At 41.3% G+C, this 19,658-nt stretch overlaps 2 protein-coding genes across 2 annotated transcripts in view; one reads left to right on the forward strand and one right to left on the reverse strand.

Annotated features, from left to right (window-relative positions):
* The first annotated feature begins 224 nt into the window (after positions 1 to 224).
* Positions 225 to 13,716, forward strand: Pax9 (paired box 9). The gene is given in 4 exon segments (XM_036206391.1): positions 225 to 286; positions 288 to 931; positions 3,757 to 3,899; positions 13,462 to 13,716. Coding segments are annotated over 4 exon segments (1,104 nt in total).
* A 2,874-nt stretch (positions 13,717 to 16,590) lies between these two features.
* The window catches only part of Slc25a21 (solute carrier family 25 member 21), a 463,568-nt gene continuing 460,500 nt past the window's right edge, over positions 16,591 to 19,658 (reverse strand). Inside the window, exon 10 of the mRNA XM_036206183.1 lies at positions 16,591 to 17,870. Coding sequence (XP_036062076.1) covers positions 17,809 to 17,870 — 62 coding nt within the window. The 3' untranslated portion in view covers positions 16,591 to 17,808. The remainder of the gene's footprint in view (positions 17,871 to 19,658) is intronic.

Here is a 19,658-nt window from a genome sequence, read left to right on the forward strand (position 1 = left end):
GCCAAGCAGGCAGTGAGGGGCGCGCTGGCGCGTCAGGACAGATTTCCCCGCCTGCTTCGGAGGGCTTTGGGTGTCCCGAGCTGCCCTGGGACTTGTTTGTAGCAGGAACGCGCAAAGCAGGAACGAGGTCCGGCCGCTGCTTGTTTGGGGCCCTTTGGCCCAGGCCCGGACGGTCTACTTTTGGGGCAGCCACAGTTCTGAGAGTGTCCTAGCCCCGTCCCCGGATGCTCGCGGAGGCCGAGTGGCAGGCGGCTGTCCCAAGCAGCGGGTGCGCGTTGTCGCGCGCTCTTTGCTCCTTTTGCAGAGCCAGCCTTCGGGGAGGTGAACCAGCTGGGAGGAGTGTTCGTGAACGGAAGGCCGCTGCCCAACGCCATTCGGCTTCGCATCGTGGAATTAGCCCAACTGGGCATCCGACCTTGTGACATCAGCCGCCAGCTACGGGTCTCGCACGGCTGCGTCAGCAAGATCCTGGCGCGCTACAACGAGACGGGCTCGATTTTGCCCGGAGCCATCGGGGGCAGCAAACCCCGGGTCACCACTCCCACTGTGGTGAAGCACATCCGGACTTACAAGCAGAGGGACCCGGGCATCTTCGCTTGGGAGATCCGGGACCGCCTGCTGGCGGACGGCGTCTGCGACAAGTACAACGTGCCTTCGGTGAGTTCCATCAGCCGGATTCTGCGCAACAAGATCGGCAACTTGGCCCAGCAGGCTCATTACGACTCGTACAAACAGCACCAGCCCCCGCCACAGCCCGCGCTGCCCTACAACCACATCTACTCCTACCCCAGCCCCATCGCGGCGGCGGCCGCTAAGGTGCCGACGCCACCCGGGGTGCCCGCCATCCCCGGTTCGGTGGCCATGCCGCGCACCTGGCCCTCCTCTCACTCGGTCACGGACATCCTGGGCATCCGCTCCATCACCGACCAAGGTAAGGGGCTCGGAGGCGGGGTGCAGAGTGCAGCAGGTTCCCGCACGCTGCCGGGAACCCCTGAACCTTCGGCTTCTTAGCGTGTGTCCATGCCACCACCTGTGGCTTTTTCTTTTGGAAACCTGAGGAGTCTTCCCAGGGGTTGTCCTGATCTCATTAACTTGAAACCCTTGCCCCCTCCGTTTCCTACACACACACACACACACACACACACACACACACACACACACACAGACACACACACACACACAGACACACACACACACACACACACACACACACACACACACACACACACACACACACACAGTCTGCAGCCTCATCTCAAACTACCAGACCCGTAACATCCCCCCATCCCCAACACATGGTTCGCATTTTCCACCCTCCCCCGCCTCTCGCGCACTCGCGGCCACAGCGGGGCGAGCCTGCTTGGAGAGCGCAGCCCGCCCGACTTGGGGAGCCGTGGGAGGCCCAAGCCGGCTTGGGCCTGCCCGCCGGCTGCAGATGCTACTGCCGGTAACTTGCTTGCCGATCTGATGCAGCAGTCCCGCACGCTGCTGTGGAAATTGTATTATTATTCTCGGATTCTGGCAATCAGGCCAAATTTGCTCAGGCAGGAAGTTCAAATGTCACCTAATTGGTTTCATTCTTATGCTTCACTTCATTTTCCTCGGAAACGGAGATCCGGGTTCTCTCTCTCTCTCTCTCTCTCTCTCTCTCTCTCTCTCTCTCTCTCTCTCTCTCTCTCTCTCTCTCTCAACACTGGACCCTTAACAGACGTTAATTATCAACCCTGCTGTTACGGTGACAATTGCTTGATGATTCGCTGTTGTCTTTTTTCCGGCTGCTGTCTCTGGTTCCTTCAGGCTCTCTCTTTCCTCTGAGTACTCGGGTACTGGGAAATGCTAGTGGCCGCGGGGTCCCTTCCTGCAGGTTTTTCAAGCCCGAACCCTGCGCTGTCCTGGGTGTCTTTTCTGCCTGCTCAGAAAGATTCCCCCGAAACCTCCGTACCCAACGACCCGGCTTCCCCAGGAGGCTTGAGTTTGTTTTCCTTTATTGTACTGTTAAAATAAAATTTTAAAGACATTAGCTTCTTTCTTGGTGTAGGGAGAAAAAGAAAGTTAAAATTTCTTTTCGCTTAATTTACTACCTAATTTCTCAGTATAAGGTTTAAGATAGGCAGAGGAAAAAATAATTAGGAAAGAGGAAAATATTTCCTGTAATCATTTCTTGCTTTTTGAGTTTCCACCACATTGGCACAATTACCTTTTAAATGATTAAAATAGTGCATGATTTCTCATCTTCTTGTTTTCTGACTGGGAATTGACAAGAATAAAAATTTGAGTTGGAGATGTTTCCCTTGATTTATAGGATAAACTGACCTCACTGACATTTAAAGGAAGCCCCTGTTCGTGGGAACGTGTGAGATCAGCAGAAATGGGGACTCACAGGGGGATCTCAATTTCTTAAGATAACTTCGGGCTTGTGCCCACCAACTGCCTTTTGTCTGGGAAGGCAAAGGCCATCGGGCCTGAACCAGCCCTGGCTTCCTGCTGCAAACATGAGAACACAATCTATTTCTTTGGAGGGGGAGGAACAGTGAAAACAGCCTGACAGTTGGAAAGACAGTTTCTTCTGCAGGGAATCCTGCAGTCAGACCAAGTGCCAGGTAGATCCCAGAAGGGAAGGACGATTCCTTGTAGACATTGCTGTCTATTGTGATGCCATCCTTCAACAACCAGGATTCTGACAAATGTGTGCATATGAAAAGGTAATTTCTCCAAATGACCACTCTCTTCTGTATCAGGCAGAAGTGTTTAAAATCTAGTTGAAATGATACTGTCAACCATCTGCACACAAGGCCAAGAGACAAAACAGACACATGCAGCCTGCAAGCATCTTCCTTCGAGATGCATAATTGTAGCTATTATGACCATCACCTTACTCTCTATGATTTTTTGTTTATATCTTCTTTAAGAACAGAAAGATAGGCACATGGATTTACTCCTTTTCTTAACATGGAATTCTACTTCCATTCTCTTAATATTTCATTTTGTCTCTTTCTGATACTTTTTAAAAAAAAATCCTTCTACCATCGACACTCACGGTATTTATTTCCAGGCTTCATTTCTAAAACATGCATATAAATTTACTCTTGTAGCAGGCAGAGAATGTAAGGAAGCTCCATGTACACACAATATGGAATCTGCGCATGCCTATTTTGCATGTGTATTGTGGGCATCATTTAGTTATTTGTTTGCAAAGGACTTTGCGGGTCTTTTGTTCCTTCTTATTGACATAACTATCAGGTAACCCCACAGGGCAGTGGGCATTTTTCAGGCTGTCTGCGAGCAAGACACACTTAAGCCTGTACACCTCTCTTCCTCAGCAGTCCTCCCCAATGTCAGGTCTTTGCGGCTCTCCTTTCAGTAAGGACAGAGGTGATGCACAAATATCCAGCTTCACAGCTCTGGTTTCTTTCTTCCATTTGGAAAAATTCTCGTCTCTTTCAATCCATTCCCTAAGAGATCAAAAAGGAAGAAAGGAAATCTAACGCTGCTTTTAAACAAAACAAAAACAAAAACAAAATTCCGTCAGGCGTGGGTGAAACTGAACTCAGAGGCCTACTTTCAGGCCATCCAAACTTCTCCAGGCCCTAGGCTGACAACCGAGGAGTCTACGCTTGGGCCCAGCGCGCGTAGGCGGCCTAACGCAGGAGAGTTGACCCTAGGTCTTAGCCGGGGAGGTTTGTGGTTAAGGCTTCGGGTCTCGTCTCCGGAGGGGGCGCGCGGGTTGAGCTTGACAACTCTCTTCCACCTTCCCAGGAGTGAGCGACAGCTCCCCCTACCACAGCCCCAAGGTGGAGGAGTGGAGCAGCCTGGGGCGCAACAACTTCCCGGCCGCCGCCCCGCACGCAGTGAACGGACTGGAGAAGGGGACTTTGGAGCAGGAGGCCAAGTACGGCCAGGTGAGGAGGAGAGGGCTGGGCTAGGCGGGCCTCCTGGGGCCCGGGGTTGGGAGGTGGGGGACGCAGAGCCCCTCTGAGCCCCGACGGCCAGGGCTAGCGACCCACTGGAGCCAGGGGATGAATCCCAGCTTGGCTAGGTCCCGGCCCAAGGCTGAGCAAAAGCCTGGCATCCCGCTGCCTGTGTGGCCCCCAGCCCTCCCACTACACCTAGCCGGTCTCAGTGAAGCCAAGCCGGGCCGTGGGGTTCAGAGCAGCGCCGGCTGCAGCCCGGACACCGCAAGTCCGAGTCGGAAGGCTTGGGGGAGGCTGCGGGGCCCTGGACACAGGCCGTTCCCCTGCTCCGGCTTCCAGACACCAGCTTGTCCGGCGGTGATGGAAGAGGGGCAACCAGATAAACGTAATAAAGTTACCATTTCCCGATTAAAGGTCACATCGTAATTTCCCAAGGGAGGTTAGTGAGAAAACCTCAAATTATACGGACTGGCTGTGGACCGTTTAATTTCCCTTTCCCTCCCTCTGGCCCTCCCTCTGCTCTCCGAAGGAAAATTTAAAACACTCATGTTTCTACCCCCCTCCCCCAGAAGAACTAAGCAGCTGCCACACAAAAGTGTGAGTCCAAATTCGTCACTGTGTTAGAATGAACAGTTCGAAGCTTAAGTGCGGACTTAAGGTAGTGTAAGGTATTTACGGAGTAGACTCCACCTCCAAAGCGACAAAGTACTTATCTTTAAAGCCTTAAAACTTCATTTCTTGTCAAAATCAGTTATACTATTGATTGGAACTTATTGTTCTTATCCATTGGGGGACACCCTAACCATCATTTTTTTCCCTAACAAATTACATTTCTATTTCTTAGTCCCTCAATGTTGTCAGAAGGCATTAGTAGCTAGCTATATTCCCTGGCAAATAGAGCCAAAAACAGCCAGGAAGGAGTGATGCTTTTCTCAGTTCGATTCTACTGTAAAGAATGCCCCGAGAGGTATTACAAGCAAATTCACCATTTTCTTTCCCAAAGACCTGCCCAGAACAATCAGCTCACAGAGAGGCCATGGTGCACAATGGTTAGAAGCCTGGTGCTTTGGTACCGCCGCTTTTAAAAACAAGCTGTTGACCCATTTAGAGCCTCGGTTTCTTTATTTTCAACATAAGGAAATAATAGTCCCAGAGACCAAAGAGTTAGCAACACCGACATGGCTCTTAGAAAACATTCATTAAATATCCCCTGTGGTTATAAATGGCAGTTGGAGATTGACTTTTGAAAGCAAGTGATATTCATAACATGCATTGTTTAGAGAATCCATAGTAAGAAACATTCCACCAAGCATTTGTTACAAACAGTAGAAAATGTACACAGAGCAACAATAACACTAGTGAGCACTGAACAGGAGCTCAGTGCCTTCTGATGCTCACTGCTTTTTTGGAATCACACTGTGAAGTCTAGAGTTCAAAATAAGCTCCAATTCCCACACACAATCAATGAACAGCACCCTTTACAAAAAAGTAGTTTCCTCATCCCAAAACCTTCATAGCTACTCTCATTCTCCCCCCCCCCCCCAACGACGTTTCTGTCAGGAAAGCTGGCTTAGAAAAGGCTAATTTATAATATGCTTCAAAGCTAAACTGACAGTTTATTTAAAATAAATACCATTTCAAGTAATTTGCTGTTTCCCTAAAACTCATGTACAAGGAATTTTAAATGACTAAATTGTGTTTTATAAAAGCAAATAATTTAAGGAAAAGGTGGCCAAATAAACCCTGTTTTAAACCTTATAATACTTAAGAGACCTGGACCCCAAATAAAAGGATATTTCTGTCAAATTAATATTTGAAGAGCTCTTAATTGAAATGTTATCCCATACTGCCATGTAGGCAGATAATTCAAATGATGCACAATCACAGAACAGAAAGTTTCTAAGAAGAACATAGATCAGTGGACACTCCATTATGATGAAGGCTAAACATCCATTAAAGAGGCAAACGCTTGATTTCTTGATGTAAAATTACACATAAACTCATAAGAATTAATATGAGTGGGAATTGCTTATGCTGTATTTATCTTGCAATATTTTATTCAAAAGCTATGTTTAATTTTACAAGTGGCCGCTCTCAGTACGAAGAGTTATCAGCATATTCTGATAACAAGGATAACTCAGGTGTCAGTTGCCCCTCTGGCCAACAAAACTTGAAAGTCCTTCATAAAGGAAAGCTGAAAAAAAAAAGTGCCTGTACTATTTGGGCGTTTGCAGTTGTAATTAATGACTGTGCTATTCTTTAATGCTAGTTTCCTTTTGGGGTATTGGGGGGAGATGGAGAGTGCAGACTCAGAGCTCAGAGAATGTTTTCTTGGGAGACACCTGTAAACTGACCACGGAACTAGCTGATACTGAGTGCTAATACTATTGGTTAGTTACCGTGATCTAAAGTTTCTGTTTTCAGCTCCAACTTCAAAGATACCTGATCCCTAGGAATTAGAATGGCATGCACAGTTCAGTCATACATCCACCTATTCACTGTGTTTGAAAATTAGTTTAGAATATACAAATTTATCTTATACATTAACGTAGAACTGTAATTCATACTGGAGTCCCATTCAGAAGTCGTTGTTGACGAGGGTAGAGTATTTGTTTATCTAGACATTTCAACTACCTTTACTGTTGAGCAGGAAATCCTTACTCTCATCTGCTTGTGAAGGGAAACAATGTTTTCTTGTTCTTTCTATTTGGTTTACTTTTATTGAAGGCACAATATCTGGAATTAATGTGATCAAGTGAGAAAAAAATGAACTAGATAAACATAAGTATTGGACCATATTTGTCCTTTTACATGGAATTTGGTAAATTAATAATTGATTTTATTTACACAATTCATAAATAAATGTATAGTTTTTTTAAAGTTTTCTCCAAATAGGCATGTTTCCTCAGAACAAACATACTGCTCACCTGCTAATCTAGAGTAATACGAATTTACAGGGTCCCAGTATCTTAATTTTGAGGTTGAATATGTTAATGGAGACAGTAAATTTAATATAGCATTCATTAGCAATTGAGATGCCAGAAATAGAGAATAGTCTATGAATACTTACACTAAGATTTTTCAGAATTAAATGAGTTGTGAAAACAGCTGAATTCAAAGATGCAGCTTAATCTAAGATTCTCATAAAGTATTCATTTGTGCATTATCTTAAAGGGTGATACATCTGAATTACCTTGTATATAATTTCCTAGTGAAATATTTTAAAAACTTCATTTGAAAATTAAACAAATAAGTAAATTAAAAAATTAAAAGCCATTTTCCTGAACATAATATTTTCATGAGGACAGAAATGAAGTTTGACCAAATTTTTTTCAGAGTGAATAAACGAAGTTAGCGTTTTGTTAAATTAATTTATAATTTTATAGAGAATGAAATTTTAGGCAAATTCCAGTAGTCTTTGAAATTCATCATATTTATGACATACATGGTCTTATTTGATTAGCTTTCAGCCAATAGTAATTTTAAACAAACTTAATTATAATTATATGTCAGTAAAATGTGTCATGTGAAATAGCAACAAAAGGTAATTTAAAAGACTGTAAAATCTAGATCAATAGATGAAAGGATTCTGAATGTTTTTTTTAATATCTTATGCTAACTTAGGTGATTGACATGCTAAATGATTTGATCATTGTACAATATATACATGTATTGAAGCATCACAATGTACCTGATAAATACATATAATTATTGTTGTATGCCAATAGAATACAAAATAAAATTAAATAAATCAGTGTAAGACTATATCAATTTTGATAGCATTTAGAAACATAAAATTTAAAAAGATTAAATAAGATACTAGCTTCCCACTATCTAGAGACTTGGACCTGTATTGGGGTAACCAAAAGTATTCTCTTGGATGAAGGTCGAGCCGTGTTTATGACCACTACTTCATTTTACCAGGTTTGCTTTATTAGGTCACTATACAACAAAGAAGGAAAGAAGAGTAGTTAGAAAGATAATCTCAGAGAAATAATTTCTCAAAAATATCTGCCTATTTTCAGATGCAAATTTGTATTTTGTCTATGAAATTGCTATTGCAAATATATGTGAAACACAGTTGTTTTTATTACCAAATGTATTTTTTTATCATAAAGCCATGGTAAACTCATATTATTAGAAAGGAAAGGCCAAGTGGGCTGGAGGAGTGGCTGACAGACAGGTCGTGAGCAGAGAACCTGGCACTAGACTGTTATTTGCATTTTCTTCAAGAAACTCAAGAAACTATTGAGTAACTAATTCCCAGAATTTGAAAAGTAGTCTTTAACTTCTAATTTCCAGACAGTTGTCACACCAGTTTTCTCCTCCTCCTCCTCCTCCTCCTCCTCCTCCTCCTGCTCCTCCTCCTCCTCCTCCTCCTTCTTTTCTGACAGTCACAAGTGTTTGGATACTAATGCATTTGCACTTTCTTAGAAGGGGAGGCATACAAGCAACAGCCATACATCAAATAGTGAAATGGCTGGTTGGAACTTTTATTTACTTTTGCCAATAGCTTTATTCATTTGCCTTGCTTGAAGTAAACACTCGTTCTGTGACAGAGGGGGGTGGATGGGGGGAACTAGCTCTTTTTGTTTTGTCCTTAAAACAAGAGAATTGTATCTTTTGGGCTCAAAGTCTTCAGTAAGTCATTTATGAAATGTCCCTGATGTGTCCCATTTTGTGAAGCTACAAGGCGATTAAGGCAGGTGCCTGTCCTCCAACAGCCTGCCAACACAGCCATGGGGCCACCTAACTCAAACTACATTACACCAGCAGTATTCCTCTAGAAGACTTCTTCTAGTGTTCATGAAGTAAAAGCTGTCTTTTTTTCCTGAGACAACTCAACAAAGAAAATCAGCTCTGTCTGTTTTACTATGTATCAGTTAATCTCCTTTCCAAAAATAAGTAGAAGGTAGATGTTTGGTACAACAATCTTTCTGAGAAAAGAATTCATATTGCTTTCTTGAAAGATGTTTATGAAGGGGTGAAGGGTTGCAGTCTTATTTATGAAATATTTAGGCAAAGCTGTTTTCAAAAATGGGATTTCTACTACATTCCGATTGCAGGGTTTCATTTAGAAAATTTGTTTACTTCCCCCCCCCAAGATTCTGTATATTGATTGATTAATAAATCATATTTGCAATCCAATTAAATAGTGTAACTTGACATGTTTGCTCCTACTATATATTTATGGTGTACATTTGGTAGTCTCTACGCAGCCTAACTAGCTTTTCAGATTAATTACATGCTCCTTTACTGAAAACATTAAACAGATTTGGGAGTTGAAGTTTATCCTTTTACTGGAGAGCATAAACAAACCAATGCTACCTGTGGGTTGTTTTCCTTTGCTGTGGAAAATTTTACTCTTTCAGTGATTTCTTCATAAGTAATGATCACTTTACCCAGTAAAGATTTATTACTTTTGCTAATGTCATGTTTCAAAATTAATAGTGAGAAAATTGATATTTATTGAGTCGAGTCGTTGGAATGAATGAACAGTGAAGGGGCTGGGAGCAGGGGCATTTTGAAGCACTTCTGGTTTTTTTCTTGCTTACTTTCCCAACCCGCACCCCAGCTCCCCAGGTTTGAAATCTGAACTCCCAACAGTAGAATGAAACATTAAGACAAAACCCCCCTCTTGTCCTGGTCCAGTCATAAGCATGAGGAAAAGCCAAGCTAAGGCTGAGAGTTTCCACCTTTTCTCTCCCTGTCAGTGACCAGTTGCCTCCCCTTGTACAGGATAGAGCTTCCTCTCTGAGCTTGATTTGGGTTTTTCAGCAGCACAGAGGGGGCCTGCACCACTAAACTGATAGGTAGGAAATACCATGGCATTTTGAGAGCCTTGAAATATTCAGTATCACCACAGTTGATAACAAAGCAAGTTTGGTACTTTAGGTAGGAGAAGTTGGGTAGCTATGGAAAAATTAATAAGATGTGTTATATTTGGCAAATGAATAGAGTTATGGAGTAAACACGGCACAGGAAAGTAAGCTTAAAGCCCTATGTTTTGCCTCTCCACGAAGGGAGCATTATCAGAGGCCCAAGAGTCTGATCCAGCCCTTCTGTTGCTTGTATTTAAGGGGTGGGGTAATAATCGCTGCGTCAAGAATGAGGGTGTACATAGTAACTAACAGCCCCAGCACCCCACCAAAGGACAGGTAACAGTGATGGAAAACAGAAGTCAACAACAGATAGTTTCTCCCAGATAGATCATTATTTTGCCATACATGTTCAATCTTTTGACAGTAGGCACTTAAAAAATGTAGAGTCAAGTTTTCTGTTATTTTAAAACTAATTTTAACATTTTCCTCCTTTGTTGGAGATTGAACCCAGGGTGGTATGCATGCTAAGCTAAGAATGTATTTCACCACTGAGCTATACTACCAGACCTTAATATTCTTATTCTGTTTTTCTAGGTACACATTGGTATTAGTAGTATCTAAATACTAATTAATGGTTGGCAGGGGCCAAACACAAATGTGGACACCATTCCATAATTCTACTGGGATGATTACATTCTAAAATAATTTTTAAGACATCTTGGGGAAAATAAAATAATGAATGAAAGCAATTAAAGCAATAATCTCTGTAATGCTAGATGATTCCCCAACTTCTCCTGTAATTTGATGACTATATAGATTTTTATTACCCAAGAACTCCAAACTAAGTTCTTTTGAGATATAATAACTAATTCTTCAAAAGGGGACATAAATTTTTTTGTTTTGTTTTGTTTTTCAGAAAAGAAAAATTGATAAAGAGAATTGAGTTCTAGGAGAAGAGAGAATCTTTTACCAGGCTGTAGTTTGAGATTAAATTATACCTCCTTCTGGCTGTCTAGAAAAAACACCTTGGTAGGCTACAGAAGACTCTACAGCATCAGGCAGCAGTTAAAGTGTGTGGCCCTTTTCCAACTTTCTAAATGGCCTTGTGCATAGAAGGATAGGCCAGGTGGTGGTGGCACATGCCTCTAATCCCAGCAGAGGATTAAAGGCAGAGGCAAGATGATCTCTGGGAATTCAAGGTTAGCCTGATCTACAAAGTGAGTTCCAGGACAGCCAGAACTGTTTGTTACACAGAGAAATCCTGTCTCAAAACCACTCCCCACTCCCCATTTTATTTATAAATAAATAAATAACAATGAAAAGAAGATAGAATTTCAGTTTTATTGAACAATGATATGAAGTCATTTCTTTGTTAATTGTTTGGAGCTTTAGGTAAAAGGACATCGTTTGGGAGGCCCCCTGAAATATATTTTCAATTCATCTGGGTATAGTGGTCTATACCTGTAATTTCTGTTGGAAGGCTAAGGCAAGAAGGACATGAGTTTGAGGTACAGCCTGGGTACAGAATGAGACCCTGTCTAAAAACAAAAATGGAAGCTGGGCATAGTGGCGCACACCTTTAATCCCAGCACTTGGGAGGCAGAGGCAGGTGGATGTCTATGGGTTTGAGATCAGCCTAGTCTACACAGTGAGCTCCAGGACAATCAGAGATATATAGTGAGACCCTGTCTAAAGAAAAAAAACAAAAAAAACAAAACAAAAAAACAAAAACCTCCCCCAAGCAAACAAAAAACAAAATAAACAGACAAGACCCCAAACAAACAAAAGCTCCCAACCCCCCAAACAAAAACATTTAGATTCCAATTGAACATTACATTATGCTATATATTATCTTATAATTGTTATAAGCTGAGCAGTTTATAATGAGCTTTTGTTTTGTTTTGTTTTGTTTTTTGAGACAGTTTCTCTCTGTAGCCCTGGTTGTCCTGGAACTTAATCTGTAAACTAGGCTGGCCTTGAACTCATAGAGATCCATCTGCCTCTGCCTCCATTGTATTGGGATTAAAGGCATGCGCCACCAACACCCAGCTGAGCTATTGTTTATTAATCCTTATAATTGTCTAAAATATGTTGGATATTTCTAGGTGCCTGGGACATAGGAGGTATTCAAGGATCTTTCTTTTCTTTTCTCTTCCATTTTTAAAAGAATATACAATGACAAAAAGAAGAAGAATATAAGATATGTGTTCTAATAGACCAAAGATTTAAGATGAGGTTTTGTCAGAACGCTATGAGCAGTGTTAATGCGCATCCATGTAAATTCTACCATACACATGCGCATGTATATATGTACATATAGATATTCCTTTTACACTCCAAAAATAGGCCTTTACACCTCACCATTATGTTCTCATAGACATGGAAGTAAAAATGATGACCAAGTGGTTTAATTCAGAAAGCAGTTCCTGGAACTGAGTGAGAAGGGGTACAGCCTATTAGTGGACGGCATATTTGATGTGTACCAAGTCCTGGGCTCAATCTGAGTACACAAAAGAAAGCATCATTTTCTGTCCTAACTCATGTGGACAGAGCATCTAATGTGTGTCTCATATACTGAGCTCTAGGGACTAAATCATGATTTTCTAATACAATTCCAGTATTTACACTACTTTTTCACTAGAAAACATGTTGACACGTTAGTCCAGTCATGTCATTTCCAGGAAACAAGATTTAGTTTTTATCTTTAAACAGAGTAGAAACTGAGAGGAAAAATGAACCACTTGAAGGGTGGGGAGTACTCACGCCAGGGAGGGATTAAAACCCAGGGTGTTTTTGGTGTTGTTAATGGTAACGATACCAACAATGATTTATTGGATGCCAAGAAAGCACTGGTTTCTAGGCAAGCTTGTCTGCCAGAGCTGTTGCATTTTGTTTGCAAACAAAGCTTTCACATTAAACTCTTTTAAAGGGATTTGTCCATGTGACTAAAAAAAAAAAAACCAACAACAACAAAACAAAATCCCAAACTTTGCGAGTGCAAAATTTCCAATTTTGTGGGGAAAAATTCCTTTCTGATAAAATTATGAAAAAAAAAAAAAACCAAACAAACAAACAAAAAAAACCCAAAAAACATCCCCAGGCTTCACTAAGAAAACAAAACAAACTCCAAACCAAAACAACGGTAAGAAAACCAACAGCAAAAACCCTTGCTAGAGAGGTTCCGATTTTACATGTCCTCTGTCCAAGTGGCATTTTCAACATGACATCTTAAAATATGGCCCATGTTTTCTTCAACAGAAGGTTTGCTCATTTTGAGTTTCTAACACAACAACCCACACCTTCTCTCTTGGAAATGAAAGCTTCCTGAAAGAAGCCTGTTACAAAGCTTCAACAAAAGGGCCCGACAAAACCCAAGTGCCAGGAAGGTTGGCAAAGGCCTGGAGAGCTGCTTAATCACCTCTTTCTCACCCTGCCTCGCCTTCATATACTTGCAAATCACAAAAGTAAGAACTGTGAGTTGTCTGGCTGTAGCTTCCTCAAGAAAGCGTTTGTAGAAAGAACAGTATCTTGCTTTTCAGCACTGTGTTTGTTTAAGTAGCAAGACTGGATACTTTTAGGTCAAAGTAAGGTTAAAAGGAAGTCTAGGGGGAAAAAAAAAGACAGCCCAGAAGTAGAACCAGGATACTGGTAGCTCACTCGCAGTTTCTATTCTGTGCCTAAGGACTGGAGAGATGTTGAATAATGTGATTGTCTCTCCTTTCGCTCAGGCACCCAACGGTCTCCCAGCTGTGAGCAGTTTTGTATCAGCATCCAGCATGGCTCCTTACCCTACTGCAGCTCAAGTCTCACCCTACATGACCTACAGTGCTGCTCCTTCAGGTTATGTGGCTGGACACGGATGGCAGCATGCCGGAAGCACCCCACTGTCCCCCCACAGCTGTGACATTCCCGCATCGCTGGCTTTCAAGGGAATGCAGGCAGCCAGAGAAGGTAGCCATTCTGTCGCGGCTTCTGCACTCTGATGGGAACTTCCACTTATGGCAACTTCACTTTGGTCTCCCCCTCTTCACACCCCACCCCTCCAGTGGTCCAGCCCTCTGGCCTCAAGAGCTGGCTTTATGGATTCATAACCTCTGTGCTGATGACACTTAAATATTTCTTGTCATAAATTCTTTTTTATTTTGCAGGAAATCTGGCATAACTTTAGGATTTAAAAGCAAAAGCAACTCTAAAGATTGAATGAGACTTTGTGTTGCCCGCACACTGTTTTAGCATAGTGAAGAAACCTGTACCCCTCAAAGGGCTTATGGGACTTTGTAGACCTGTCTTTGGTAAAACCACACATGTATATTTATTCTAAATCAACCTGAACTTTTGAAACGTGCAATTGTTGAGATTTTGCAAAATCAATAAAGGAACACAGACGTAGAAAAAAATAAGCTACGTGATACCCTTTAATCAAATAATGTGACCAGATAAGCCTTAATTCACCATTGGGAAGCCAATCAGTAACTGACTTGTGTGATCTTTTGCTTATTTTTAAGAGATGACGTATTTTGTTGAAAAATATGTGTAGAACCCAAGCAATATCGGAGAATTTCCTCCTTTTGGTGTGTTGACTTGGTTCCTAATACAATAATGTTTATATTTCTATTAGCTTGTAAATATGGACTGTGGATGGTGCCTTTGTGTCTTCATTCTTGGGCTAGCCTCCTCAAACACCACCACCTCTATTTTTCTTTTTCACGAAGGTGACTTTCTGGCAATGTATTTTTCTCTGTTTGGTGGTGGGTGACTTGGGCTCTTGGACCTGGACTTGCCCCCAAATTGTGTGTGTGCAGTGAAGGCTTCAGCATCTCACGGAGGATACTCTCTTTCTACAGCAGAGGACTCAGAACACAGACAGAACAAGCCACTTTCCTATTTGTATCCCAGTCAAACAACACACATACCACGATTAGGACTATAGGACAGCAAGAGGCTGTCATGTACCTGTTTCACAAGGCTCTGAGGGAAGTCACCTAGACACAAGTCTAATGTGAAATGTTGTTTTGCAGAGACACTTAAAATGAACTTTATGTGATGAAAAAGAAAAACCACTGTGAAATGAAATTGTACTGTTATTGTTGGCTTACCTGTGTGTTCCGCAATCTCAGCCCCAAATTATCTTGTAACTTAAAAGGAAATGGAGAATTCCACTCTAATGAATGTAACAATGGCTTGCTGTGAAGTTTACATTGTGTACCGAAGCATGTTTCACGAGTAGGTCAATTGGTGTTGGTATTAGAAATACAAATGCTATTTAATTTTTAGCAATTTCCCTTTATTCATTTAGAGAATTACAGAAAAGAGATTAACTGCTAAAACTTTCTGGACCGATTTGATTTTTGCTTTAATGTTATGAATAGAGTTGTGGGATATGCATATATGTGTGTGTGTGTGTGTGTGTGACCTCATGATTATATGTTTTATTTTAGAATAATTCATTTTCTTGGGAAGGATTCTACAGTTTGCATTCCTTCTGCTTAGGAGGTTCCTCTTGCTTGGCAAAATAGGGTTAAAAGTAACTTTTGGAACATTGGCACAGTTCATCTATTGAGATATTAATGTACTGCGGAGTGTCTTGGAATTCATTCCATTCGATAACTAAACAGGTACTTCCCTAGATGTGGATGTTAAAGATGCCAGTTTGCTGGCAGATTTGGTTTCTTTGCATTTGTGCTGTGCACAGCTGGGAGAGCAACCCAGTCCTTATGCGGGTTTCATCGCCTCTTCTAAAGCTCAGATGGCTAGATCAGCTAGTTTTTGAGTCCCTAGGATATAAACCGTAAGCAGATTTTTGACACAGAGTTATGTTCAAGGAACTGCTTTTTTTCAAACAGCAGATGTCTTCTAGAGAGCTTCGTTACCGCAGTTCTTTCTAAAGCAACCGCCATTCATTGCTAAAAACAGGATTATAACTTCAGGAGAAGAAAAGCAGAAGGAGCCGATGAACTCTCAGGGCCATAGTATTCCTTTGATCTTGTAAACCTCTCCCCGTTGACGTCTGGAGTTTCCAGTGTGGTGAGACTCTAACCGAATGGCACAAAGATCCAGTCCAATAATTTGGTGGAGACTTGCAAAGCATGCAGTAGAGGAATTTGCCTGTCATCCAGAAAAATTGACTTAAGGTACAGAATTATTCTTTATCTAATGTTTTTAGGTGGCTATTAGGGGTGTTGAAAAATATCAATTGTTTGTATGGAAACACAACTAATAATGTTATTTTCCTTATCTAAATTAAGAAATCTTATTGTTATTTATATATTTTTTCTGTTTTTTTTTAAGAAATTAATATTAATGGTGTCCAAGTTTTTTTTTTTTTTCCACTTTCACGTCTCTCCCCAGGTCTTTTATAGATAGCAGTAAATCCACATGGAGCAATGTTTAAGACAACAGAAAGCCTAAGTAGAGTTGGCTATTCATGGCCATTTATGATTGAGGCCACTTTAAAAACTAAGAACAGGAAAGAGTGGAGCTGGGACCACTTGATCTTTAAACCTGTTGCTGTTGGTTAATGTTAATGACCTCCTGACTCTCACAGGGTAAAGACTTCAAATTGGCACACGCACTCCTCACAATCCCCGGTGCACCTCCAGTGCTGTGCCTCCTAGGACGCTAGTGTGTATTATCTTCAAGGGCAGAAAGCAATCCCACCACACAAACACATCCTGCTCCTGGCTTTCTTTTCTTAATGACCCACATATTGAATATTGGGCTGAAATACAAATGAAAAAAAAAAGCATGTTGGAAAAGATGTACAACAGAAGGCTATGTATGTATATACAGTATGTCAAAAGCCTTTTATTTTTATACTTCAAATGCTCTAAATTAATAAATACAAATAATTACCATGTCATTTTTACTGTTTATTTTCAAAGTGTTTTGGTGAGAATCCCCCATAATAGAAATACCCCACAGCAGTAGTTAAGAACAGGTAACATCTAAAACATGGTGACATTTTTGTTGACTTTAGCTACTGAAATAGTATCATTTGAGGATGCAGACTTTAAAAGGAAGCTTTACTTATATCAAGACCAAAAAGCTATCTCTCTCTCTTTTTATGAGTGCATATTAGTACATGAATGCTTAGAAATGCTAAGAATGTATTTTCATTTTGAAAGATTTTCTCTTTATCATAGACATTTTAATATTCCAGACAAATGATTTTGTACTTAAAGATGCCACTTAAACCCAAGAATCTGGAGAACAGTTTTATTTCCCTACATCCTTTTTAAGAAGACATAGGTAAGGGCTCAGGACAAAGGTGTTTGAAGGCAAATACAGGAACAGAGAAGCGACCAAGGAGTGCATCCAGTTTGTGACTTAAAATAAAAGTATTTCAGTCATAAAACTTGTCTTCACAATGAATTACATAAAGGAGATCAGTTTAATTAATATCATGTATTCTATTTGTAATAAAAGACTTCAAATAGCATGATTTAAAAATAACCCACTTAAACCACCACGTGAAATATAAAATACATTTAGGAAAATAGACCCTGTGTATTATTACTAAAGAAAACCAGTAGATTCACATTTTAACACAGCACTCACAAAACTAAACATTCTTAAAAGGCTGTTTTGGTGTATTTAATTTTTTCTTTCTTCTGTTTTAAAAGATAATTTATGGAAAAGTAATTCCTTATAAAAAGCATTTAAAGTTCAGCTTATAACTCAGTCTTTCTTTGAATCATTCTCAGGGAATTAGCCACAGAACAATGTATTCTGAAGGATTTAAGTATTTATAGATTTCTCAGCAAAATGATTGGATGAGTTTTCCTTGTGACACAGTCTGAGTCACACAGTTGGAATAGCTTTTACGAAGTGTAGCTGATCTCTACTTTACTTCTCTGCCTACCTTACACACTCCTCTGCTTCATGTTCCTTTTCTTCTCACAGTGCTGTGTCTATGGCCCAGAGCGCCAGGTCAATTTGTCTAAAACTTTTTTAAAACACCAGAACAGGCTGTCCTCCATTCTTTACTGTACGTCTTGTTTAGCTGACGTGCCTCCTCTTCGTGGGACTGCAGACCACATCTCTGTTACGTCGAGGGGAAAACACGGCTTCGTCCATCACCAGTTCTTCTGCAGCCACTCATAGGTTTCTTCATACACCAGCAGCATCACCGCACCACCTGGAGGAGAACAGAGCCGCATCTCATCAGGGGGCTGGCTACTGGCATTGGCACTGCTCCCCACTGCCACCCCGTGCCACCAAGACTCCGGAGGCCCTATCAGGCTGGGGCTTTTGGAGTCAACAGTGCTGGAGCTCTGAGGCACAGATAGAAAACAATTGTGGACAATTTTCAGAATGAAATCAAGACCGTCTTGTGTTTGCAAATACATTTTTTCCCCTATGAGTTTCTGCAACCTTCGCCATTTCTCATCAGATTCTTTTTCAGGCACTCTCAGCTTTAAAAGAAGTAAATAAATAAAGACATATTTTAGTCATGTAAAGGCATGTGACTTTCCTGCGAACAGAAACTTCCAGATTCTTCACATCTAGCCAATAGATTTCTCTTTTTCAGACATAATTGGCATTGTCTTAGTTGCACTTAAGAAAGAATTCTTCAAGACTGTGCTTTGACAGACGAGTCTGGCTTTTAAAATGGGTTGTGCTGTTTGGAAGTTACTTTCGGAATGTTTTAGAACTCTGCTTTGCAAAACTTAACAAAAGGAAGTTGGAAGCTAAGGATCATTCCACATATCTGCCTCAAATATATACAGATTTGGACGTGAAGATTTGGGGGTAGAGTTGGGCGGCATGGGACCACCCTCTGTCTTAGATGAGAATGTCGTGGAACTGGTTGTGATGTGCTTTGCTGTCAAAGACATCAACAGGAATATGATTCAGGGAAATAAGCACCGAGGATGCTGGACATCTGCAGTCTGGGGCAAGCATTTGCCTAGCTAACACTACCTGATGCAGCAAATAGGATGTGTTCTGTAACTTAAAATGGCCTATGAGAGAAAAAAAAGTTACGAAATCCAAATGCGGACAAATACTCAGCGCATGACTTAGAACAGGCTTGGCTGCAATGGATGGAAGGTTGACTTCTCTTGGAAAGAAAAGGAGCTTGATTTGGATCTTAGCTATTTTGCACACACGGCCATATGATTAAAAAAAAAAAAAAAACTACAGGCTGCACATGTTTGTGTAACCATAAACCAGAGATAATTATCTGCCTGTAATTTTCATTTTTAACCCATGGAGATACTCTATTAAACTCCTTTCAGCTGGTAAAACTTTCCTGGAATTCTAAAAATACAAACAAATGAACACACAAACATGAAGCCATACAGGGGGTTGTCTCTGTGTGTGTGTGTTCACTGTATTTGCTTTTACTAACTGTCCACAATGTAAAGCATGTGCATGCATATTTCCATATATATATATATATATATATATTACTTTAGTTTTCAGCTTAGTGAGATGTAGAGTAGAAATCAAAGACTTGACTCTTGTAGGCGGCACCTCACAAAACTGCTAAAGCATTGGAGCATTTTCAAAGACAAGATAAACTGCTTCTCTAGGATGAAGGATGAAAAATCTGGGTGTCCCCCCACCTCGCATGCCTGCTTTCTTTCCTTCCTCTCTTCCCTCCCTCCACTCTCTCCAGTCCTCTCCCCTCCTTTCCCCCTGCCTTCCTTACTTGTAATGATGGGGTTCAAAGGTCAGGGCCTAGTGAATGCTAGCTCTATGCTCTACCATTGAGCTGCCCCCAACCCATACTCTATGTATCTTAAGTTTAATTTTTGAATTTTATTTTAGGTTCCCACCCCCACCCCGCATGTCAGGGTGAGGGGATGGCCAGAGGACAAGTCTGTAGACATTTCTTCTCTCCTTCCACCATGCAGGCTCTGGGGGATGCGACTCAGGTCGTCAGGCTTAGTGGGGAGTATCTTTCCCCACTGAGCTATCT

Source organism: Onychomys torridus, chromosome 14 (assembly GCF_903995425.1).
Source record: "Onychomys torridus chromosome 14, mOncTor1.1, whole genome shotgun sequence".
Taxonomy (NCBI): Eukaryota; Metazoa; Chordata; class Mammalia; order Rodentia; family Cricetidae; genus Onychomys; species Onychomys torridus.